This window comes from Protobothrops mucrosquamatus, unplaced genomic scaffold (genome assembly GCF_001527695.2).
Source record: "Protobothrops mucrosquamatus isolate PMUCROS unplaced genomic scaffold, P.Mucros_1.0 scaffold1122, whole genome shotgun sequence".
Lineage (NCBI taxonomy): Eukaryota > Metazoa > Chordata > Lepidosauria > Squamata > Viperidae > Protobothrops > Protobothrops mucrosquamatus.
The window spans coordinates 291,655-317,529 of NW_015387340.1; the positions used below are offsets into that span (position 1 = coordinate 291,655).

Genomic DNA, 25,875 nt, shown 5'->3' on the forward strand with positions numbered 1-25,875 from the left:
TAAGTTAATCAACTAAAATTAGCAAACTTCGTCAAACTTCCTCAACCACCCTCCCCCCCCCAAATAAGTTACCCATTGTCCTCCTCTTCTCCAGGACAGCCCCTCAAATATTGGAAGACTATATACAGAAAAACAGAATTGGAAGGGTCCTTGGAGGTCTTCTAGTCCAACCCCACTTTCGGGCGGTTTGGAGAAGAGGCCAGCCGCCCGTCTTCTCTGTGACCTGCTTATGTGATGACAGTGGCTTGATTAAGTTGCAAAAAGACAGTGGTTTGATCAGCTGGCCAAATCCTCAATGCATTCTGCTCAAATAGAAAATGCAGAAGAAACGTAACCGGAAGGGTAAAAAAAGATCAGAGGATGGTGGCAAACAAATTTAATAAATAAAGTAAGTTGAATCTCGCTTAAACAGGATTTAAGTTGGCCTTCCCATCCAGGGTCTTCCATCCTACCAAGCCATGCAGGCAAAACAAATAATAATAATTGTTTTTCCTCTCTGCTTTTCTCCTGGACCGGTTTCAAAAAAATGGCTTCGGAGACCAAACATTTTAACATTCCTTCAAGCAGTATTTTCCATCCTTTTTTACTCTCTTTACCTTGAATCAGATTCTCAGCATTGAATCCCCAGGGAAGGTCAAAAGCAGTGCATCAAAATAGCAGCGATAAAAATCGGATAAAAGGATTTGGAAAAAAGGAAAGGCAGACAGAGAAACTCAACCAGACTTCATAGCAATTAAGCCAAAGACATAATCACCTAATGGTTGGTGATTAAAAGGAAAATGCTAATTTTTTTTTTCTTGCTAAGCTCTTACAGGTAGAACGAGGGCTCGTTTTGGGTGAAATCCAACCGCGGCAGTATTATGTTTTTTTTTTCCTTGCACATACAAACAAAAAATTGCCAATTCTGAGCAAAATACAGGGTGTCCTTCAGATGGCCCAGGAATTTTAAAAATAGCTTGAGCAATGTATGATGTGTGAGAAGATGAACCCTCCCCAACAAAGTAAAGAAAGATGATTACAAAGGGTGCCACTTGTTAGAATTGTTGAAATAACGACGGAAATATTTTAATAACGTCTTGGTTCGTAAGGAAGACTCCCTTGCTTTCCCGCAGCTTGCCGCCTCGGCTATTGAGAAGCGTAACAAAACAGGCCTCGGGAAGGTGGATAACCGTCACCAATTATCACACGGATGATAAGAGCCAGGAAGAAATTAGCAGAAGGGGAGAGACTGAGCTTTTGGGCCTCTGGATTGCCATTAATTCTGAGCCGGTCTGACCTTGTCGCAGAGCCGATGATATTCTTTCAGCCTGTGTGCCAACCGAAGGGAGGGAGAGAGAGAGAGAGAGAAAAGAAAGGGAGAAAAAATAATTATGAATTTACATGTAACACACAAAGATTTGAGGCAATTAAGCAACGTGAAACAACAATAAATAAGAGGGGTTTTGTTCCTGTGGTTTTTTCTTTGACTCCTGCTTGCTAAACACACAATTATCTGTCAGCCTTTTCTGTCTGTCTGTCTGTCCATTCTATATCAACCCCATCTCTCTCTTTCTATCTGTCTGTCTGTCTATCTATCTACTTATCTATCTCTCCATCCATCCATCCTGTAGCTAGCTATCAATCAATCAATCTGTCTATCTTACTGTCTGTCTGTCCTATCCCATCTCATCTCATCTCATCCCATCCCATCCTATTCGATCTCTTCATCCATCCATCCATCCACCCATCCATCCATCCATCCATCCATCCATCCATCCATCCATCCATCCATCCATCCATCCATCCATCTCTCTAATCTCTCTCCTTTCTAATCTCTATCCATCCATCCATTTAGACATACCTAGTTCCCTCAACCATTCATCCTAAAATGCAACCTAACAGAAATGCAGAATGCAGAATAGCAGAGTTGGGAGGGAGGGACCTTGGAGGTCATCTAGTCCAACCCCCTGCCCAGGCAGGAAGCCCTATACCATTTCAGACAAATGGCAGTCCAATCTCTTCTTAAAAACCTGCAGTGATGGAGCATCCACAACTTTCGGAGGCAGGCCGTTCCGCTGGTTAATGAGCGGACGGGACCCAGTGTCTTTAGGGAATACAAACCTAAGGGAATTGATGTTGATGAATCCAGTAGCATCCGAGGGTTCGTAACTCCCTTGAACATCCATGCTGAATGACAAGAAGAGACAGGATGAGTCAGAACGGCAATATCAGGTTTGGAAAGAGACTGGGATTTCTCGCAAGAGACTGCCGCGTAGTATCTTAAGCCACGGTTAGGGCAGAAGAAGTAGGCCCGCACTCATCCGAGAGTGCTGGTAGTCTTACGGTTTCCAAGGTGTGAAATTGCACACAACACAAACCCTCATGCAGGAAGGACCGGGCAGATGTGGTAGCCCCAAAACAAGCAGGGACAATTTAGCCATCGCAAGACGCCAGAACGAAACGTTAGCTAATTACAGGCAGTCCTCACAAATACGAGTTGGTCGCCAAGCGCCTGGATTTTAATCACCTGGCCTTGGAGATGCCGCAACGGTCATTAAGTGTGAAAAACGGTCATAAGCCCCTTTTCTCAGTGCTGTTGTAACTTCAAACGGCCACTAAATGAACTGCTGTAAGTCGGGGACTGCCTGTATTAGGCGTGGAAGACCGAACGTTCAGAAATTAGGATTGGGGATGGCCTTAACTGCCTGCAAGGTGGAGTTTGGTCAACACCCCACTCTGAAGCCAGAGTCCTGGTCCCTTGACAAAGCCACCCCTGTTTCCCTCCCATCAAAGGCTCTCGGCCTTCACCCGTGTGGAATTCACTCCTGGCACAGAATCACCTAATTTAAAAGCGATGTCTTTCCACAACCTTTGACTTGAGAGCGTTAGCCTCAGAAAGACCCTTTTGTTGGGTAAAACGCCGGCCCATTAATTATGGGGCAATAAAAACAGGCCGCATAATGTTCCAGGCACTCAAGGTCTTAGACGCAACCTCTTTCTTTTCTTCCTCCTCCTATTTCTCCCTCTGTTTCTCAACACCCCAGCCCCCCCCCACCCCCAGTTCAATTCCCCCCCCTCCCATTTTTTCAAAGGACAAGAGCACCCCTTGGTTGACTTGTCGAAAGAGAAATTGTCCCTTCATCTAACCTTTAGCTTGATCCTGAAGCAGATGTCCACCTTCTACCCAACTGGTTGTCTGTAAGAACGGGCCCTTTTAGCAGAATAACCTAAGAGTTGGAAGGGGTCTCGGAGGTCTTCTAGTCTAACCCCCTGCTGAAGCAGGAGACCCTATCCCATCCTGGTCAAAGGGCTGGCCAATCTCTTTCTAAAAAAATTGATGGAGCACTCAACAACTTGTGAAGTTGTTCCAAAGTGTCAGAAATTTCTCCTTATACAACAGGTGGAGGCAAAATGTTTCTGGTTTAGCATTTGGGATAGCAAAGAGGGTTTGCAAGGTTCCTCGTGGCACACTGGTTTTTTTTTTTTTCTTCTTGCTACTTCTCAGAAATGTCACAAATATATCACTTTATAAGGCCACACTTGGAATCCTGCATCCAGTTTTGGTCGTCACGATGAGACGTTTAGAAAGAGCGCAGAGAAGAGCAACAAAGATGATCAGGGGACTGGAGGCTAAAACATAGGAAGGACAGTTGCAGGAATGGTCTAGTGTAATGAAAAGAAGGACGAGGGGGGACATTTTCTCGCAAGAAGTTGTAAGAAAACACTCTGGGGGGGGGGAACTGGAATTAAGCCTGCAACAAAAATCCCGTGTGCTTGTTCAGCCCCAAATCGGACTGCGAACCGGATTCACTTCTCATCACGGAAGCGAAGAGGAGAAAAATAAATTTGAAATAAAAGAGAATCTTTTTCCTCTTCTGCAAACTGCAACTCTCACATATATATTTTTTTGAAAGGGGAGGGGATTTTTTTTTTTTTTTTTTAAAAAGAGAGAGACAGTTTACAATGACTTTACCTCCCCCAAAGGGCTATAGAAAAACCTCTGAGCTTTTATTTTTGCTCATTGAAGTGGTACTGACCTGCTCTGTAATTATGTTACTTTCTACCCACTGTGCAAAGGCATTTTTCGGCGTTACATCTCTTGCGGCACCCGCTTCAGTTCCCATGATGCCGTCACTCAAATGCTTTTCAACCCAACGAGGTAGAAATCAAGAAGAAAAGAAAAATGGCTAACGGCACAGTGAGAATAAATGTCCCTGGGTGTTTTTTTTTTTCCCCTCTCCTTTTTCCTTTGCGCTCTTTCTTCATTCCCCCCACCCCACTCTCTCTCTCTCTCTCACTCTCTCTCTCCCTCCCTCTATCTCTCTCTCTCTCTTTTTAACGTTATTCACTTAATTTCGCTGCGTGAGAATGCAAACGATAATGAAAGGTTGGGATGAATTATTAGAAACTGCTGGTTTTAAGGGGGAGGAAAGTCAGATCCAGAGGAGAGAGGCATAATTTGACATTTAGTCTGACTGATCTAAACTGATTTGGGTATATTTATGGTTTATAAAGCATTTCGAAGGATTGAAAGGGGAAACGAAGAGACAGAAATAAGAAAGAGAAGCAGACAGCAGTGTGTATATGTGTGTGTGTGTGTTTGTGTATGTGTGTGTATGTATAAAAGGCTGAAAGCTTAATGGTGAAAAATACTTTTCACTTTTAAACAAGACCTTTGCTTAATTGTGTGGATTTTTTTTTTCATGCCTCTCAAAAATCAGTCAGGGTGACAAAACAGAAGAAAAAGCCAAAGTTAAGAATATATAATGTCAAGGTGGAAATTTTAGAGCTTTTAAATCTTGGGGGCACTTTTTACCACAGATTTATAGAAAACTCAAGGCAAATTTAAAAAAATACTTCATTGTTCAACATCGATTTAAACTATGGAAATCTCACGTGGGATATTCTTAAAAGTCTACTCTTAAGTTGCCTCCTGTGTAAGCGGTGGGGAAAGAGTTATTTATTAGTTGGGCTGGAGTGGAGAAGTTCTATTCTGCAGTACAGATTTTCTTCCCAGGTTAGCTCAAAATGAAAATTGCTCTTTTCCCAATACGATTCTCCGGAGTTTTCTTCAACAAGATTTGTTGAGGTGAAAGGAACAAAGTGGCAAGATTTCCACTGGAGGTTTTTAAGAAGAGATTGGATAACCATTTGTCTGAAATAGCTTCCTGCCAGAGCAGAGGATTGGACTAGAAGACCTCCAAGGTCCCTTCCAATTCTCTTATTCTGTTTATTCTTTCTGGTTTCCTGTCTAACAGTCTCCTATGAGCCAGTAAGGAGATGAGTCTCTTTTTTGCTAATGGAGAAGCTCGGATATGTCAATAACCAGGAGCATCCGTTGAGTTCAAAGCACAGAAGGGTTTATTATTGCTAGCTATGCATAAGAATCTGGTCAACTAAAGGTCAAAGCTAAACTGGGACTAGATGAGGGTCAGTGGAACTCAAGGAGGGCTGGACCTGGGTCTCTTGCGGCTGTGCAGTGATTCCAAACGGATGACACGTTTAACACCGCCCTCCAATTCAGCCTGTTTCATCTCCCATAGAGATGGCTTGTGGATGGATGGTTCTCCAGAAGCTTTTATCAGACTGGGAATTATACTTGAGGGACTCACCTGACAAGCTCTTCATTGTACAAGGATTGGGGCGATTCCCTTCCCAAAATGTAGACGTTACCCTTCAAGACAGAGATCTGGACTTTTCCGTCCACCAGGTCTTGGGAATGGCTGATGCAACGACGGATGAATTCGCCTTCGGGGCTGAACCAGAAGCCTACCCCAAAGAAAGAGATCGCTCTGAGCAATAGCTTACGTTTCCGGAGGGTCATTCTTACCCGATTCGCTTGCTGTAGGTCCTTTGCAAACACAGGCACCCGCGTCTCTGTTCAAGGCACACAAAGCCAGGATGATGATGATGATTATACATGTAACATTACCAAAGACCATCTGGAGAAGACCAGGGAGCCGACGTCTAGGGCAGATGGCTAAAGAGCAAAACAGATCCTGCCTCACCTGGATTATCAAAAGATAACACAATGCAAAGGTGGAACAGGATGACCATTTCTAATCCCCAGGAGGAGGAAGAGGAGCAGGGAAAGAAATCCCCCCTTTTCAAAGGAGAACCTTCAAAGGAGAGTTCATCTCCAGGAGCAGGCAGGGGACACCCCCTCCCCCGTTCTCTCCCCCCCCCCTGTAATTAAGAAGCTACAGTAGAAACAGTGGCGCCTTTCTGCCTCAGACTGGTCTTCCTCTTTTCAGTTTCTGCAAGGCAGGCCCAAGTCTCTATCACACTGGGACATCTGTACCCATATGGTGGAGATCTCTCCCTTCCTCTCTTGCTTCCTTTCAATTCTCAAGTAACCTTTTCCCCCTCGCCAATTCAAGGAACCGCGTCTCAATTTCCGTTGAACTATAGGCCAGGCTTTGTTGCTCCTGCTATCAGAAGACAATAGAGGCCAGATACCCTACACTGATCCTCAGGTTTCATCCTTGTTCTTGGGAGATCTGGAGGATGGATAAGCCAGCGACTTAATCACTTCCTCTAGGGAAGGGATCTTCAAATTTTGGGAGCCAAGGACCCGTTAAGGATCTCAAAAGTCTCTTGTGGGAGCCGTCACTATGGAGCTTTAGCTTCCACGGTGGTTTTTTGGGACAGAGACACCAAACCAAGTGGATACACCAAGTCTTGAAGGCATCGTATTTCATACAAGAAAGCCAACATAGGTTGTCATGCATTAGACAGCCAGTTTGGTCTAGTGGTTGAGGCAGCAGGCTATAAAGCAGGAGACTGGCTGGGGAATTCTGGGAGTTGAAGTCCACAAGTCTTAAAGTTGCCAAAATTGGACACTCTTGATTTGGACCGTATGATTAGCTTGAAGGGGATGGAACAGAGCAGCATTTCTCGCAATTAGGTCTTCAGAAGATGGAAGTCACCATCACAACGATGGAAAGTTGAAGACCGTTTTGATGGGGTTCTATCAAAGTCTTCCCCATCTTAATCACGACTCTTCAACTTTTGAATCTGTGATTCTGCATATCCTGCTGTTTATGCTGGGCTCAACACGTTTGATTTTTGGGGTGGAAATGTGTATCTTTGCATTCCCTAACAAACTTTTTGGCACAGAGTAGAACCTTGTTTTATATTTTAATACAGAAAAGGGACCCTGCCTTGGCTAAGTCCAATATTTATGGAGATGTTGGCAAATGGGTGTTTTGGAATTGTCAAATGACCCATTTGTTAAGGACCAGTTGAGATCTACTCAAGCTTAGAGGTCTTTGCTTTCATTCCTATTTGCCCTCTTCGCAATGTTCTCTCTAGTCAACGGGATCCAACTCATGCTAGACTGATTTTGTAGATGGGGACTGCAGCAAGATTATTATACGCGCCATGATGGAAGAATAATGAAACGGTGGAGGGGTGGATTGTGAAAATGTCAGATTTGCAGAAATGGCAAAACTGACATGTTTGGTGTGAAGGAAAAAGACACACACACACACACACACACACAAACTTTTCTGAAAGACTGACTTGTGGGGATTTTCTGCTGAAAGAAGAGAGACCTGAAATTGTGACTGGTGGAACTGAAGATGGAGAAAAAGGTGGATGAAATGAGGGGACGAAGAGATTCGTGCATCATCTAAGAAGGAGGGGGACAATGAGGTTGTCATTATTCTGTTGAAAAGAAAGTCAGACATCATTTATACATGTTTTTTCTCCTTCCTTTTCCTTCCTTCCTTCCCTCTTTCCCTCCCTCCCCTCTCTTTTTCTTTCTTTCTTTCCTTCCTCCCTCCTTCCCTCCCTCTTCTCTTCCTTCTTTCTTTTCTTCCTTCCCTCCTTTCTCTCTTTCCTTGCTTCCTCCTTTCCTTTCCTCTTCTCTTTCTTTCCTTGCTTCCCTCCCTCTTTCCCTCCCTCCCCTCTCTTTTTCTTTCATTCTTTCCTCCCTCTCTCCCTCCTTCCCTTTTCTCTTTCCTTCTTTCTTCCCTTCCTTCCCTCCCTCCCTTCCTCTTCTCTCTTTTTCTTTCCTCCCTTCCCTTTTTTTCTCTCTCTTTCTCCTTTCCTCTCATCCTTTTTTCTCTCCTCCCTCCCTCTCTCCCTCTTTCAATTTATCTTTCATTCTATGGGGGGGGGGAAATCCTGACAAACTATACCTTTTGAAAAAAGTTAGTCAATCTGGTGCTCCTCTCTGCCTCCGTCCCCCACCCCCGCCATAAGGACCCTCCCTGCTTTGCAAAGGGAACCCAGCGCCCCTCCTCAGAACAGGGAAGCGGGTGGGAGCTCCATGCCCTTCGCAGCACCTGGTGTAAACCTGGCGCAGAGCAGGAGCCCGAACAAAACCAGTCCTGCAATCCTGTCTTCCCACCACGGGCTGGAGGGGAGCTTGCAGGGATATGAGAGAAATGACAGCCGCTAATTGCCTTAAATCCAGAGACAGGTTACAGTAATTAGGTGTTTAAGGAAGACAGGGGTACAAAAACTTCGCCTCCAGCAGGCTCCCTCCGCTGAGTAGAGTGCTCTGTCATCGGCAGTATTGTTATTTGGCTTTTTGGGGTGGGGACGGGAAGGGGCCGTTTTGTTTTGCATCTTTTTGCGTGGTTTTCCTTCTGACAAAGATGCTGCAGCTCGCCTGCCAGAGTTGATTTTTGGGAAGAGGAATGACTAAAAAGGCAGGGAGGTGAGATTCGGAATTTGCCTGGTTTAAATGAAGCCATGACTGGATGGCAAGGGGAAGGGGAGAGCCAGAAAAGATAATAAAAAACCAAGTGCAGTGCAAGAAAACACACCCATGCCAGGCCACCAGGTTCTTCTTTCATTTAGGGAATAACTTTCAGGTAGGTTCTTGAGCAAACAGGTAGCCAAGGGACACGAGTCTGTGTAGAACACAGAACGATCGGGTTGAAAGGGACCTTGGAGGTCTTCTAGTCCAACCCCCCCCTGCTCAAGCAGTAGACCTTGCACCATTTTGGACAAATGGCCGTCCAGCCTCTCCCTTAACAGAAACTTTGGGCCCAGTTGTGATCATAAGTTGAGGACTGCCTGTATGGGCTTGAAAAAAATCTTTTATACTGCAACATAATGATTCCTTATGCCTGATAGTATTCTGGCTCAATGTCAGCATTTATAATATGCTTTTTTTTTAAAGGAAACAGGAAAGACAATTTGGGATCCCCAAATTGTTTGAGAACCCCAAATCCTATTTAAAGCGGGCCTCCTTTCCTAATCTCTGCCCAATGAATGTTTCTCACTGTGGTTTCTTCCAACAACCCCCCCCCAGCTTTCGTTCTCCTTTATTTTCATTTTCCCAACTGGCTGCCAGCCAGAAATGGCTCACCCTGCTGACCACACCTGCTTGAAAATGCCAGGGGTAACAACCTCTTTGGCACTTGTATTTAAAAACACAAGCCAGGATTTCTTCTACCGTTTTCATGTATTGCCTCTAACAAAACCACTCCGGTCTTTCAGCCCAAGACAAATTGCACAGTGCCCCAGTGTGGGCTAATTCTACATAGCAAACTCCCATCAGGAAGAAACATAAGAGTGGATAATTTAACAGCTACGCACTGGCTCCAAATTGGTGGAGTGGGTGCTTAAACCCACTCACAGCTAGACAATCTGATTAGTGAGTTCTCCCCGCCAACCTATTTCCAGAGCGCTGCACTCGGCAGCGTGTTGGGAAACACAAACCAAGGTGTGCATTTTTTTTTTATTTTAGTTTTGCTTATTTGTTCAGTTGTGCTTCGTTTCTTTCTCCCTTTTTTTTCAATAAAGGAGAATGTTTGAAGCTCAGAGTTGACATGAGGGATCCTTGGCACTTTCTAAGCTTGGCTGTTTACTTGAAGATGTTTCATGACCCAAACTAGGTAACATCATCAGTGCTAGAAGGGAGTGGAGTTTGCAGAGAGGATGAGGAGGAGGAGGAGGAGGACAATGACTGTAGGCTCCTTGGTTCTCTCTGAGCTTGGTTGTTTTCTGGAAGACGTTTCATGACCCAAACTAGGTAACATCATCAGCGCTAGTGATAATGAAATGTTTGCAAGAAAACAACCAAGTTCAAAGAGCGCCAAGGATCCCTCATTTTTTTTTCCAGTTTCTTTCCTTTTCTAGAAAGGAAAAAACGTTGTCTTTTTCCTCCTCCCCAGCCTCTATCACTTTCTTAGCTATTAAAATATTAATTTTAATTCTAGCTAATACGAAAACTATTAAACTAGGTTTTTTTTCACTCTATAAGTTTTTCAAAGATGATATTATTTAGGTTTCTTTTTTGAAGTAGATAAACTTTTGTGCAACGGTTATACATGCTTATATAGAGTGTGAGCTTGTGTGTGTGTGAGAGAGAGAGAGCTTGTGTGTTAGTTAAAAGTCCCAACCCTGTCAGGCACGGAAATAACTTTAAGGTGGAAAAATGTGCCTAACAAATCAGTTAATGTTGGTTCAGCACCCTGGATAGCTCCCGCAAAGATAGAAATTAACCCACTTGAGTTAGTCAACTGAGATCAGAAGGTCACAAAAGGGGATCACATGATCCCAGGACACCGTGACTGTCATAAATATGAGCCAGGTGCCAAGCATCCAAATTCTGATGCTGCAACCGTCGTAATTGTGAAAAAATGGTCTTCGGTCACTTCTTTCAGTGCCCTCGTAACTTCGCTAAACAAACCGTCATGTGTGGGGGAACCACCTGGACCTCACAAGGCTGACAGCTGGTCAGGAACGGTGGTAGACCAACACCCGATCCGAAGAGTTTGCCGCGTGGGAGAAAAGACGGGCTGGAGCAGCCACGTTCTCACGTGGTTACGTACCGTTGTACACCAACTCGGCAAACTTCGTGGCCAGCCCTCGCTTGATGTTGCGCACTTCGCGGTCCATGGTGAGGGCCTCAAGGTCCAAATGAGCATAGTGGAGGATCGTTCCCGCCGGAGTCTCGTAGATACCTAGCCGTTTCATCCACCAAGGAGGGGGAGAAATTCAGAGGAGAGAGAGAGAGAGAGAGAGAAAGAGAGAGGGGAAAAAAAAGAGAATGAGGCCTAAACTGTCACGAAATGACACAAAATAATGATCTGGTTGACAGAAGGAAATGCAGTCCCTGGCTCTATTCAGTCTCAGCTTGCCATAAAACGCAACTGTCATTACAATCCCGCTGGGGCCGAGACAGTCCACTCCGCACCTTGCGGAGAAAATTTCTAGATTCCTCTTTGGGAAGAAACACTCCGACTAGGCAAAATGACAGGGTTTAAGAAGGCGATTTCCCACCGATGGCTGCCCACCAATCTGGGCCTGAAAACCTATAATTAAACAACCACGCAGGGCAAAATCATGGGGGTCTCGGAGGAAAAGAAAGAAAACCCCTCTCATCTGTCTCTCTCTCTCCCCCCCCCCTTTAACTCTTCCAACAAACAAGAAAAGGTTTGGGGGGGGCGGAAGACTTGATAGGCAGCAAGGATGGAAAACAGCCGAACGAGAAGGAAAATTTCGCACTGATTTCCTGTCACTGAAGACTGGATTTAGTCCGTCAGAAGTTTGGGGGGGGGGAAACAAAACACACACAGGCACACCACACAAGGAAAGCTTGAATTCCCTGGTGTGACTGGTACCAAGGGGATAGCAACGAGGGGCTTTGGGGAAGGCAGTTTTTATTTTTTGCTCAGAAGGGGATCAGTGGAGACCCCCATTTACAGAAGCAATACATATGCCCCCCCAAAGCAAAGGACAGTTCAGGATTAATGAAGAGCAACTTCATTACAACTGCAGGACAAAGAGGCTAAAACACGGGAAGAACGGTTGCAGGAGTTGGGAATGGCCAGTCTGGGGGAAAGAAGGAGCAGGGAGGAGAGGATAGCAGCCTTCCAATATTTGAGGGGCTGCCAAAAAGAAGAATGGGGTCCACACTGATGGGATGACTCTTACCTATCTATACTATCTATTATTATCTACCCATTTATCTATCTATCCATCCATCTATCTATTTAAGTATCCATCCATTTACCCATCTCTCTCTCTCTCTCTCAATCATCTAATTATCATCTATCTATCTATCTATCTATCTATCTATCTATCTATCTATCATCTATCTATCTATCTATCTATCTATCTATCTATCTATCTATCTATCTATCTATCTATCTATCTATCTATCTATCTATCTATCTATCTATCTATCTATCTATCGGAAGAGCCACAGCCAAGACAGTTGTCAGAGAAAAAAAATCTGAGTCTGGGCCAAAACAGTAACCCGAGAAGGCGTCTCAAACAAGACCCTCCCTAGTATCTAAAGGCAGATGGGGGTGGGCAGGGTGGGGAAGAACATTCAGACCTGCTAGATTTGATTACTGCAACCTTCTAATAAAGTAGTCACTGTGTATAACTACATGGGTTGTGTGTATATGTTTACTTTGTTTGATCATGTGCTGAATACATAGTGATAAATAAGCACCCAAAATGTGATTGCAGGGCTGCTGGGGAGCGTGCAGACATTAGAACTTTGAATCCGGGTTAGGGGCGGTCAGTCATAACTCCAAACGTTCACTAACTGAGGACTATCTATTCTTTGCAACTTTCCAGTAGCAATTAGAAACCTCAGAGGTGAACTTAAAAAAAGAGCAGACTGGAAAGATTTGCTCTGTCAGGAAAAAAAAAACCTTGCTTTGGTGATGTTAAAGTTAATTTAGACTGATAAAAAGCTGGTGTTTCAGCGTCGGATCGATGTCTAAGCATTCCTTCGGTTTTTCCTCTCCTTTATACATCTCCAACTCCCTCCTCACTCCCTACCTGCCATTTTACTCAGGAGAAATAAATGAAATGCAAGACACCTCTTTCTCCATCTCCATCTCTCCCTCTCTGAAATATTTTTGCTCGATGGATGACAGGAAGCCGAAAGCTCAAAAGATGGCAGTTTGGAAGCCAAAGTAATATTTTGGATATATATATTTTTTTCAACTCCCTTCCCTTCTCCCCTGACAGTCAAAGTGCAAATCACAGGCCGGGGACAGAAGCAAATGATAGATGTTCTTCCTGTGTTACTATGCAAAAGACAAGAGATCCCTTCAAAAGTGTCACTCCACCGCTCAGCGTGTCAACTGCTGCTTTTCTCGGTGTTTACAATAAAAAGACAGCGGTGTCAGGAGGCAAAGCTCACTATATTTCATTCGGGCTGTAATTGCTGCTAGGAAAGATTGAAGTCGGGGGGGGGGAGAGAAAGGAGTGGATCAGGAACCTGGGGGGGGGGCTACATATATTCCGTTCCAGACAATGATGGTTACTTAAAATTTTCTAATTGGTAATTGGCCCGCTTAAGTTGCACTGATAGGATCCATGGTCCTAGGTGGGACAATGCCCTCTTGATTGGGAACCCTTGCAAGAATATCCCAAGGTCCTTTTTTCCAGTTCTGAAGAAGCTTTACATATAGTAGCTCAGAGTTGTTGTACCTAAACAGGGAGCAAGTGACACTCACTAGCCCTGATGAGGTTATCTAGCTGGGTCATGAAACATCTGCAAGAAAACAAGCTCAGATCTACTGTATATAAACAGGGAGCAAACCCCACACTCACTCACATGGATGAGGTTACCTAGTTGGGTCATGAAACGTCTGCAAACAAACAACCAAGCTTTCAGCTACAGCAGTGTTTCTCAACCTTGACAATTTTAAGGCATGTGGACTTCAACTCCCAGAATTCCACAGCCAGCATTGCTGGCTGTGGAATTCTGGGAGTTGAAGTCCACATGCCTTAAAATTGTCAAGGTTGAGAAACACTGAGCTACAGTATATAAACAGGGAGCAATTCACACTTACTAGCTTTTGGTAAAAAGCACTTTTGGGACAACCACGACCTGGATGATGGAGAATCTCCTTAGACCCTCTGTAAGAATGTCAGCCTTGTGAGGTAGTCCAGACCAGAAGCGCATTCAGAAGCACTAGCTCTATTCTTAAGGTTAAGGTAACATTAGCAGACTCTTGAAAGGCTAAAAGGACTTTCTTCCCCCTTCTGAGAGGTTTGCCACATCCCTTTTCCTTCTCGGAGCTCAGCTGCCTCTTATCTGATTAGTGAAGCTACCTCTTTCTCCCAGGGTGAGCCCTTTGCCAAGAGAGATTCAAGAATTCAGCCTGGTTATTCAGATATTGGACTTTCACAACAGCATTCATTGACCAGTTTGGGGATGAGCTGTCAAATTTAAAGACAGCCTGTTTGCCAGCCAGCGAATCTATTGGTTGATTGAGGTTCTCCTGAACCACAGACTATTAAAACCACTCTGGATTAGGATGTTGTATGAACCCATATGAACCCTACATGCTTAATCTATAGTTAATGTGTCATGCAAAACCAGAACAAGGGATTGATTATGCTATAGATCAGGGGCTCTCCAGACTTGGCAACTTTAAGACTTGCGGACTTCAATTCCCAGAATTCCCCAGCCAGCCTCCCAGAATTCTGGGAATTGAAGGCCTCAAATCATAAAGTTGCCAAGTTTGCGTATTACGTAAATACAACTTTACAGCCACTGGAAATGCCCAGAAAGGAAATTAATTCTCTCTTACCCCTTGATTTCATCCCAATAAACCGATTCTCCACAATATCAATGCGCCCAACACCGTGCTTGCCCCTGAAGGGAAAAAGTAAACAGGAGATGTTGGTTATATTTTTTTTGAACCTGCATAAGAAGGGAGCAAGCAACATACATGAGCCAAAACTCGAAAATCAAAAGCGATTCTTCTCCGATGGACTTTTCTTTAATGAGATTTATTCAAATGAAAGGGACAGGGCTGCATGAATTCAAGCAATTGAGCTCTGGAGCCACTAATATTCCCTTGATGTCTAGAAGGTAACAAAGACTTTTTCATTTTGAATCTAAAAGCTTTCTGGTGATCTGGCAAAGGGGCAGGTCTCTCTGCTGATTACCAAGAAGGTTGTGGCAGGCTGTTTACGTAACAGATTCCCGAATATTAAATGGTCTAGGAACCAATTCTTGCCCTGTCGACCAGTCTAGCTAAATATTGCTCGGATCTGGGGGAAATACTTACGCAATTTCATTCAGGTAAGTGAAGAGTTCCAGGGAGGTTTGGTAAACGGCCCCATCCTTCGTATTTGTGACTTTCACAGGGACACCTGCCAGGACAGGAAAAAAGCTAGATTATTGTGGGATCCTTGGTGCTGTTTGCTTGCAGACATTTCGTGACCCAACTAAGTAACATCATTAGTGCTTGTGAGTGTGACTTGCTCCCTGTTTGTATACAGTAGCTCCGAACTCAGCTGTTTTCTTGCAGACGTTTTGTGACCCCACTACGTAACATCATCAGTGCTGTAAGTATGGAGTTTGCTCCCTGTTTATATACAGTGGCTTGCCCTGCCACAGAGCGCCCATATAGTTATATGGGGGTTTGCTCCCTATACTGTATAAACAGAGAGCAAACTGCACTCTCTCCTAGCACTGATGATGTTACCAAGTTGGGTCATGAAACGTCTGCAAGAACACAACCAAGCTCAGAAAGCCCTAAGGGCACCACAGTCATCCTCCTCCTCCTCCTCCTCCTCCTCCTCCTCCTCCTCCTCCTCCTCTCCACAAACTCCACTCCCTTCTAGAAATGATGCTGTTACCCAGTTGGGTAATGAAACGTCTGCAAGAAAACAACCAAGCTCATTTCAACTCTAAACTACAGGGAATCTCTTGACTTGCAAACTCTACGTGAGAATGGCCCACACTGGGAGGAGGCAGGGGTTTGGCACGCCGAGGGGCAAATTTCACTCCCTTTCGGGAGGTGTCAGTAAGGCAGACAACACTGGCCCAGAATCGCCTTATTAACGTCAAGAGTGTCTCTTTGAAACCTCCCTCCGAAGTTGTTAAATAGACGTGACAGATATGAACGCCGAGTAACTTCTCACAAAACTGTGGCTAAGCAGCTTTGCTCCAAAAGCATTTAAATAGATTTGGGGGTACATAGGAGAGACGATGGGGAGAGAGAGAGAGAGAGAGAGAGAGAGAGAGAGAGACCCTCCTACATTATGAAACTGGATAAATCTCCGGAGAAAAGAGAATTGGGGAGGGGAGAAAAAATGCATCAATATCCTCACCAGCCCTTCCATCCAGCCCCGATCCTTCTCACACGCCCTATCACTGTCTCTCTTTTTTTTTTTTTTAAGGGGGGGGGAGAGAGATGGAAACAGCAGCAAAGGCTCCGGCTAATTAAATTTCATGCTTGATCATTGTTTGGAGGGGAGTACCTTCTGTTCCACCAGTCGAGGGGGCCCTGGACCGGCTGAAAAAGGGGGAGGGGGAGGAGGAACGGGGGGCCCCCCCCTGGACCTGCCACCCACAGCCCCTGTAATGGTTTGGCGGACAAATCCTATCTATGTTTCGAGTTATCCGCCTGCCAAGGCTGAATAGGGCCGTCTCCCGGGTCCCATTGTAATTTTGGGATGAGGGATGGCTCCATGAATTAATTATCACACCTTTCTCTTTCGGTGACAAGGGTGGGGGGGGGGGAAGAGGGGTACCCCGACAGGGAAGGAGGACGGTGGCCGCCCAAAAGAAAGACACGGCCTCCACGCCGTCCGTCCTCCCCCCCCTTCTCAAGCAGGATGAAATGAGCAATAAATGTATACGGAAACAAGGCCTGGATAAATGCCTTGGTGGGCAGCTGGGGGGGAAAACGCCACAAAGGCCGAAGGAAGGAGACCCATTGCGGCTAATCTGTCTTCCATCTGCCCTCCTTATTTCCATAGAGGGCTTTAGTTGGGGGCTAATCAGCCCTCAATAGCTGCTTTTCTAGTCCTCCTGACAAATCCCGCTGCGTCTGGAAAGCCCCCCTTCTTTCTAAAGCCCACTTTCCAGCGGGATTTTTTTATTTTATTTTTTTTTATCATCATCATCATTATTTAACTTTGCAAAGAAGGGAGACGAAAAGGTGGGCGACCGGGCGGGAGAGTTGATCAATTTGGTTGTAAATGACGATTAAATAGAAGTTGTCCCCTGGCTGTAATGAGTCCTAAATCTCATCTGGGTGAACGGGGGGGGGGGGCGACCCTGCTTTTGCTCATCTGCTCCACTTGTGTGGAATCGCCCCCTTTTCCCGGGGCCATTTGATGCCGGCCCGGCCCAGCGGAGAACCGGGCATTGTGTCCCAAAGCTGCTTATCCCTTTGAGAAGAGTTAATAATTAGATTAGGACTTCAAATAAATTAACTAAGAGGGGGAGTGAGGATGGAAGGCCAGGCTAAAGAGAGAGAGAGAGAGAGAGAGAGAGAGAGAAGTGGCAGGGAAGGGTCTGTGGAGACAAGCTCCTTAACTGGAGACTGAATAAATCCTGAGGTTGCATCCTAAAGGATCCCCAAATCTTGGTTTGGGTTGCATGCTAAACAGCACACACACACACACACACCTCAGAAAGGAAGGAAAGTGGCATCATTACCAAACTTAGCACTTCTAATGCCTCTGCTAGCTTCGTAATGGATCAGAGGCCCTGCCAATCAAGTTGTGTCTCTTTGATTCTTTAAATACCCACCGTCAACTATTCAACCAACCTTTCTCTATTATCTTAGCCTGGAGGAAATGAAGACTCTGCTTTTCGCCACCAGTTAATTTATTTCTGACTTTATTGTGTGTGCCTCTTAAGTAACGTTGGAAACTACTAGATGGGGCAAATTCTTCGGGACGGACAGGTGGCTTCTGAAGCTAGCGGAAGCGAGACCGAGCAGAGATGTTGAGTGGAGAAATAGACATCAAAGCTTGTGTCTTGTTATCCATTTATTTGGGGTTTATTGTTTATTAAATCTACTAGTCCTCGGCTTATGACCACAATTGAGCCCAACGTTTCTGTGAGATGGTTAAGTGAGGTTTTACGACCTCTCTTGCTAAGTGATGGTTAATGGTTAAGTTAGTAACATGGTGGTTAAGGGAACCTGACTTCCCCATTGGCTTCGTCAGAAAGTCGCAGAAGGGGATCACGTGACCCCGGGACACAGCAACAGTCACAAGTACATGCCAGTGGCCAAGCCTCTGATCTTTGATCACGTGACCCCGAGGATGCTGCAACGGTTGTAAGTGTGAAAAGTGGTCGTAAGTTATCCTTTTGTCAGTGCCCTTGTAGCTTTGGACGGTCGCTAAGCAAGTCAAGGATTACCTGTATTATGGGCAGAATCTGATCTTCTCACCTTTCTGGAATTCAATCTCTAAAACATCTGGAAAATCTGGAGCTGTGGCAGGGTCTCCGGTCTTTTTGTAGATGGCAGGAGGAGGGTGGTTCTGTTGAAAAAGGGGAAAAATCAAAGAAAAATTAAATAACGGGGTGTCAAATCCCCCCCCCAAATGAAGACCTACAGCCAGCAATGGAGCCCGGAATTTCTGCTGTAAGTCATGATGTTTCTAAGACAAGGCCACCACACGAGCAACCCAATGTTATGAACTTTTTTTGTGTGGTGTCATTAAGTGAATATGTTGGTCGTGAAATGAATCCATTCATTCCCATGGGCGTTTTTGGCAGGAAAACAGCCCCAAAGGCCAGAAAGCTGCATAGACAGTTGTAAATTGCAGTCACGTGACTGTGGAACCCAGCAGCTTGAGCAGAGGGCTGGACTAGAAGACCTTCAAAGTCCCTTCCGACTCCGTCATTCTGTAGTCTATAGGTTGGCTGTAAAAGGGAGCTGGTTGTTCATGCTCAGCATGCAGTCATGGGAGCAACTGAGTCTTAAGTATCTTTTAAGGGGTCCATCTTAACTTTGAACAGTTCTTAAGGGAGGACCAGGTGTATATAGTAAAGGTTCTCCTGCTCGAGCGGGGGGGCTGGACTAGAAGACCTCCAAGGTCCCTTCCAGCTCTATTCTATTCTATTCTATTCTATTCTATTCTATTCTATTCTATTTTATTCTATTCTATTCTATTCTATTCTATTCTATTCTATTCTATTCTATTCCTATTCTACTCTATATTCTACTCTACTCTACTCTATTCCATTCCATTCCATTTTCTATTCCATTCCATTTTCTATTCTATTCTATTCTATTCTATTCTATTCTATTCTATTTCTATTTCTATTCTACTCTATATTCTACTCTACTCTACTCTATATTCTAGTCTACTCTACTCTACTCTACTCTAGTCTACTCTACTCTACTCTACTCAGCTCTATTCTATTCTATTCTATTCTATTCTATTCTATTCTATTCCATTCCATTCCATTCCATTCCATTCCATTCTATTCTATTCTATTCTATTCTATTCTACCCTAATCCTCCCATCCCCAACTTTTCGGCTCCCCCCCTTTTCCCCAAACAGCCTTTAAGTTTGAGCCAAGCTGAGATTTAAGAAAAAAGAAGAAGAAGAAAAACTGGGAGAGTTTTGCCTCTTTTGCAAAAGGGGAAGGAAGGAGTCCGGGAACAAAGGCCTAGTGAAAATCAGTCCATTTATTTTCCCCTCAACTTGATCTCATCTTCTTGTTTGACGCCCCCACAGCTGGAGACAGATAGCTCTGGAAGGAAAAGTCAGACCAGGAGAGGGGGGGAATGTGATTTCTCCCCCTTTTTTTGCAAGGAGGCAAAGAACGGGGAGAGAGAGAGAGAGATGGGAGAAATGGGGGTTCATTCTGCATTGACCGAAAAACTAATGACTATTCTTGACCTCAGCAGGTGATCCTAGAAACTGTGTTTTCCCGGCAGTGTCTCCGAGGTTAATACACCCGGGGGGGGGGGGTGGAATAGAAGAAGAAAGCAAAAACTCATTTTGAAAACACATCAACCTTTATGTATAAATATATTTGCTTCTCTCTTACTCTTTTCCTCTTCTTTCACCAGATTTTGGAGCGCAGGGGTGCCAGATCAGGGGAAGGGGGGGGGAACCCTCTCTGTTCCCATAATTACGGTCTGCCTCGAGCACTTTGGAGAAATTTCCACGTTTGGAGGCATGCAATGGGGGGGGGGCAGGTGTCTGGAGTTAAGAGACCCATTTCTTTCAAAGTGGGGAGGGGGAGATGACGGGAAGTGGTGAGGAAAAAAGACTGAAAATGAATGGCACCGTCTAATAATCAACCTATGCCACCTATTGGTAAGATGGGGGGGGTCTTCTTTCCGAGCTGTGAGGTCTAAACTTGAATTTGGCTGGAATTTAAGAGCCAGCTTTTAGGATAGGAAGGAAGGAAGGAAGGAAAAGAGGAAGGAAGGAAGGAAGGAAGGAAGGAAGGAAGGAAGGAAGAAGGAAGGAAGGAGAAGAGGAAGAAAGGAAGGAAGGAAGGAAGGAAGGAAAAGAAGAAGGAAGGAAGGAAGGAAGGAAGGAAGGAAGGAAGGAAGGAAGGAAGGAAAAGAGGAAGGAAGGAAGGAAGAAGGAAGGAAGGAGAAGAGGAAGAAAGGAAGGAAGGAAGGAAAAGAAGGAAGGAAGGAAGGAAGGAAGGAAGGAAGGAAGGAAGGAAGGAAGGCATCACTGCTACATCAGGATCAACCCTTGACTGGCCTCTACAAGATGGACCTTCCTAGAGGAGCATATCAATGCAGATATAACCCGCCATCGAAGGGGCTTCCCCCTCCCACGACCACCCCCCTGGCATCACCAGGGAAGACTCCCCTTAGAAAGCCGGCTGGCTGACGTCCAACTCAAGCATTTATCTCATCCAACAGACCCCAAGAACAGATGGGAGAAGGCAAGGAGAAGCCAGTGGTGGGACAACAACTTAATTATTTAAACCATGCGCATCGATTTCCCTCAACCGGGATGGGAAGGTGCAACAGTCTCGGCCACCGTTAACCAAACCCAGATGAAGGGTCCCTCCTGTTCCCACACCTGGCCTCCTCCCCCAAACCAGCAGACAAGAGGGCTCTTGGAAATTTGAGCTTAGCTGAGGGGAGGATTTGCCTCTAACTTCTTCTAACTTCTCCTTGCATAGTACATCACAACATGATTGGTGCAAGTTGTTTCCCAACCCATCACTGAACAACAGAATAACAATGCTGGAAGGGACCTTGGAGGTCTTCTAGCCCAACCCCTGCTCAAGCAGGAGACCCTATACCATCCCAGACAAATGGCTGTCCAGTCTCTTCTTAAAATCTTCCAGTGATGGAGCAGTCACAATTTTCTGAGGCAAGCCATCCCACCGATTAATTGTTCTCACTGTCAGGAAATTCCTCCTTAATTCTAGGTTGCTTCTCTCCTTGAGGAGTTTCCATCCCTTCTTTCTTGTCCAAACTTCTAGTCCTTTTGGAGAATAATTTGAGCTTCCTCTTCTTTGTGGCAGCCCCTCAAATACTGGAAGATGGCTATCATGTCACCCCTAGTCCTTCTCCTCATTAAATTGGTGCAAGGGCACCGTGCATTATTTTCATAACATATGATTTCTAACCAAGATTATGGGTAGATCTTTGGTTGCAACTCAACTTGACTGTCACTGGACACTGTCCTCAATCTTTGACCATTTGGAATTATGACGATGGGTGGAAGCTCATCAGAGAGTGATCCAATCTGGCAATAAAAAGGAATTTCCTGACAGTGAGAACAATTAATCCATGGGACAGCTTGCTTCCTGGAGTTGTGGGTGCTCCATCACTGGCGGTCTTCAAGAAAAGATTGGACAATCATTTGTCTGGGATGCTATGAAGCCTTGAGCAAGGAGATGGACTAGAAGACCTCTAAGGCCCCTTCCAACTCTGTTAGTCTACGTTCTATGAAATGCAAACAGTAACACGTCCAGCTGTATTGTAGCTCCATCTACCAAGCATCCTAATGCAATTGGATCAGTGGCTTGTAAACCACGATTGCTGGCTTAACACGCGCCAACCCCGTTTATTCAGTAAATGGTGGGCCAAAACAAACCGCGACTTGGTCCAGTTTATGAATCAGGCCTGTTGCTAAATGCGCAGGGCACTCATTTCCATAGGAATCCAACCTCAAGCGCATTTGCTACGGCCGAGTGAATCTATACAAAACGTGAACATTCACACGCGGCGATAAGATGCACCCACACAGAAAATGAGAGACGGGAGGTTGCGCGACCTCATATAAACTAGAAGAGATTAGATTTTTTTTTTTCCCCCTTCCTTTCTCATTCCATTTTTCTTTCTCCTTAACTGTATCTTTAATGTCAGGAAAAAGCAGGGCTGGGTCTCAGGGATGCTTCCGTTGTTTAACCACGGACAGGTTCCCTCAAAACCCACAGAGGGAAGAGGGGGGGCGTCCAATTATACGGACCACGGATTTCAATTTTGAATCTCCTGCTTTTTATTATTTTTTTTTCCTTGGCTCCTCCAGGGAACAACCTGCTTCGAATTTAGGCGTCCTTCGCTTACAATGGTTCGTTTAGTGACCGAGGTTACGATGGCGCTGAAAAAAATGGTCGTGAGTTATGACCATTTTTCACACTTACGACCAGGGCGGATCAAAATTCAGATGCTCGTATTCATGACGGACGCAGCGTCCCGGGATCACGTGATCCCCTTTTGCGACCGTCTGACAAGCAAAGTCAAGGGTGGAGATAGATCCAGTTAACGACGGCGTCACTAACTTAACAGCTGCAGGGATTCGCTTGAGAACTGTGGCAAGGGGGATGGTAAAATGTCTCGCTTAGCATCAGAAAAGTTTGAGCACCACCCTGGTCGCAAGTGGAAAGAAAGTTGAGGCAACAGGAAGTTAAAAAAAAATACTTAAAAGCAAAACCAGCCCGCTGAAATAACTTTTAAAAGATAAAAATAATCTCCGTGGCTAAGTCGGCTGGCTCTTCCGTCTTCTCCCCCCCCCTATTAATGATTTTCCAATGGGGTATCAATGCCTCCCGTTTATCCCAGGAGGCTGGGATTGCAAAGCCATCTTTAAAGGGGTGATGGGAGAAGGGGAGAGGGATGGGGGGGGAGGATTGGAGGGAAGCCGAAAGAATAAGGGGCCGAGGGGGGGGGAGGAGAAATTGGAAGTAAATGGTCCATGAATTAAACTATGATGCACAGCTATCAATGCCGCAAATGGTTTATTCATCCAAGTTGATATTGTTGTGGCTGCGACTGAATGAAGCCTTTTCAGGGAGCCCAGATGAAGTTAAAGCAAGTAAATTTCGGTCTTTCTCGGCATTAGCTGCCTCATTGCTCCTCAATCAGGCCTCACAGAGGCAGAAAATAGCTCAACCATCTGTTTTCAAATCCCTCAACTAGCAGGACTCCCGAGGGGGGGGCACACCGAGGGAGGGGGAGGGGGAGAGATTGGAGGGGGGGCGACCGAGGGCAGCCGAAGACCCGTTTTCCCACCTTGGGAGGAATCAGAGGCCCAGGGCACCCACGGCCAGGGCACAAATTGTGAGGAAGGAAGGAAGGAAGGAAGGAAGGAAGGAAGGAAGGAAGGAAGGAAGGAAGGAAAAAAAGAAGGAAGGGAGGGAGGAAGGAAGGAAGGAAGGGAGGGAGGGAGAGAGGGAGGAAGGAAGCAAGGGAGGAAGGAAGGAAGGAAGAAAGGGAGGGAGAGAGGAAGGAAGGAAGCAAAGGAGGAAGGAAGGAAAAGAAGGAAGGGAGGGAGGAGGGAAGGAAGGAAAAGAGGAAGGAAGGAAGCAAGCAAGGGAGGGAGAGAGGGACGGAGGGAGGGACGGAGGAAGGAAGGAAAAGAAGGAAGGAAGGGAGGAAGGAAAAGAAGAAGGAAGGTAGAAAGGAAGGAAGGAAAAGAAGGAAGGAAGGAAGGAAGGGAGTGAGGAAGGAAGGAAGGAAGGAAGGGAGGGAGGGAGGAAGGAAGGAAGGAAGATAGGGAGGGAGAGAGGAAGGAAGGAAGGAAAAGAGGAAGGAAGGAAGGAAGGGAGGGAGGGAAAGGGGGACGGAGGGAGGGAGGGACGGAGGAAGGAAGGAAAAGAAAGGAAGGAAGGAAGGAAGGAAAAGAAGAAGAAGGAAGGAAGGAAAAGAAGGAAGGAAGGAAGGAAGGAAAAGAAGGAAAGGAGTGAGGAAGGAAGGAAGGAAGGAAGGAATCAATTGAGGGAGGGAGGGAGGAGGGATTTATGGACCACAGCCCGAAGACCGCCACTGTCTCAGAACTTCCTTGGGTGACTTTGGGCCCATCCCTCTCTCTCCATCCAGCTCCTTCCCAGGAACTCACTGAGATACGGACAAGCAGGAAGCAAAGTTTTCTCGGACTGGCTTCTCCTGACCGTCTGCCCACCCCCAACCTCGGTGTCTGATTGTCTAATTAGTGCTGATGGATCGTTTAAGTAGCTCTCCTGGCACAGAGACGCCGTCAGAGCATGAAGCGGAAGAAGAGAGACCAGCCAGCAGGCAACACAACCCTCCTTCCCATTAAGATGTCACAAAAACAGCACCCTCCTTCACCCAGTGGGCACACAACGGAACAGCGGGGTCGTTGTTGATTTATCTTCACCAATACTGTTGTTTTGCGTTGGGCTGGGCTCTCACAAAAGCCAGCGTCTGGTTTGCATGATGCGAAGCTGACCCAACGGGGTTTATTTATTAAACCATGGTTAAGGCAACCCTGGGGCGGGGGAATATCACGGGACTCAGGAAGATCCCCAGATGTTTCTCCAAGCCATCTGTGGTCCTCTTACCTTGGGGTTCTCCAAAATGCCACCTTCGTAGCTTCGGAGGACGGAGATCCCAGCAGAAAGAAGAAGGAAAAAAGAGCGACATGTAAGTGAGTCATTAGCACAACGAGAAAACCTGATGAGGGGTCGGGGCAGACCATCCTCATCCTCAGATGGAAAAGTCTCAAGGGCATCTAACTCTCCCACGAATAGGTCAAATGTAGGATCTCAATCCAACAAGGTCCTCCCTGGTCCTCACCTGATATGCATAAGGTTTTCGTCCATACTCCAAGGATTAGACGGTGTGCTAGGAACTGGGATTCCGTGATCCTGAAACAAAGTGGAGGGGATTAATGAACTTTAATGAGAAGGAGGACTAGGGGTGACATGATAGCAGTCTCCCAACATCTGAGGGGCTGCCACAAAGAGGAGGAGGAGGAGAAGGAGAAAGAAAAGGAGAAGGAGAAGGAGAAGGAGGAGGAGGAGGAGGAGAAGAGGGAGAAGAAGAAGAAGGAGATCTACCTGTACTTTTGGTTCCATCTCTGCCTGCTTCCTTCCTTCAAGTGCATGCATTGGCGATCCTCCACTTTCTACACCCATCTTGTCTTCTCCTTCTCCTTTCCCTTCCTCCCCCCCCCACCCAAATACGGAGGAGACAGTCATAAACCCAAGATCTCTTACAAGGTCACTCCACCAGTCAATTAGCTGGAGATGTTTCTCCAAGTGAAATGGTCTGTGAAAACTAACCACCAGGCACAGAAATTAGCAGGAGAGCAGCAGTAACACCGTGCTAAGCTTGTCAAGCAAGAGAAACAGCTGGACGCCATGCTAAAGAAAAGCCAGCGCTGCAAGTATTTCCTCCAGATTTCATTTCCGGTTACCCCGTTGAGAAGCTGCCCTTCTCGAGTCTTGCCTTGGGTCCAACATTTCACAAGGATGACCCTCTTGGGGGAAAAACCTCCTTCCACCGTGGGTTTGTCTCCCTGTGTTTGCAAAATTTGCTCCAGATTGTTCTCGAAGTGAGCAGAACGGGAAGTCCCATGTAATAACGCAATAGGGGCTATTTCTAGAGAAGCTGGTGGCAGCTTTAGTTGCTTCAGTTTGGACAACTTGGAACGTAAGACATTTGAGAAATAATATGGCTTTGTGGTTAGATCGACTGGGAGGGTTGTGAGAAGGAGCAAACTAGCAACCTCATGAGAGAGAGAGAGAGAGAGAGAGAGAGAGAGAGAGAGAGAGAGAGAGAGAGAGAGAGAGAGAGAGAGAAGAAGAAGAAGGAGGAGGAGGAGGAGGAGGAGGAAGAGGAGGAGGAAGAAGGAAGGAAGGAAGGAAGGATGGAAGAAGGGATGAGGAAGAGGAAGAAGAGGAGAAGGAAGAAGGAAGAAGAGGAGGAGAAGAAGAAGGAAGAGGAGGAGGAGAAGGAAGAGGAAGAGGAGGAG

At 45.8% G+C, this 25,875-nt stretch overlaps 1 protein-coding gene across 1 annotated transcript in view; it reads right to left on the reverse strand.

Annotated features, from left to right (window-relative positions):
- Nucleotides 1-1,255: 1,255 nt before the first annotated feature.
- Nucleotides 1,256-25,875, reverse strand: part of ASS1 (argininosuccinate synthase 1) — a 31,938-nt gene continuing 7,318 nt past the window's right edge. The window contains exons 6-14 of the mRNA XM_015820339.1: nucleotides 24,696-24,766; nucleotides 24,461-24,491; nucleotides 18,114-18,204; nucleotides 14,988-15,072; nucleotides 14,505-14,569; nucleotides 10,773-10,904; nucleotides 5,592-5,748; nucleotides 2,101-2,166; nucleotides 1,256-1,307 (exon numbers count right to left, since the gene is read on the reverse strand). Of these exons, the coding sequence (XP_015675825.1) occupies nucleotides 1,256-1,307; nucleotides 2,101-2,166; nucleotides 5,592-5,748; nucleotides 10,773-10,904; nucleotides 14,505-14,569; nucleotides 14,988-15,072; nucleotides 18,114-18,204; nucleotides 24,461-24,491; nucleotides 24,696-24,766 (750 nt within the window). The remainder of the gene's footprint in view (nucleotides 1,308-2,100; nucleotides 2,167-5,591; nucleotides 5,749-10,772; nucleotides 10,905-14,504; nucleotides 14,570-14,987; nucleotides 15,073-18,113; nucleotides 18,205-24,460; nucleotides 24,492-24,695; nucleotides 24,767-25,875) is intronic.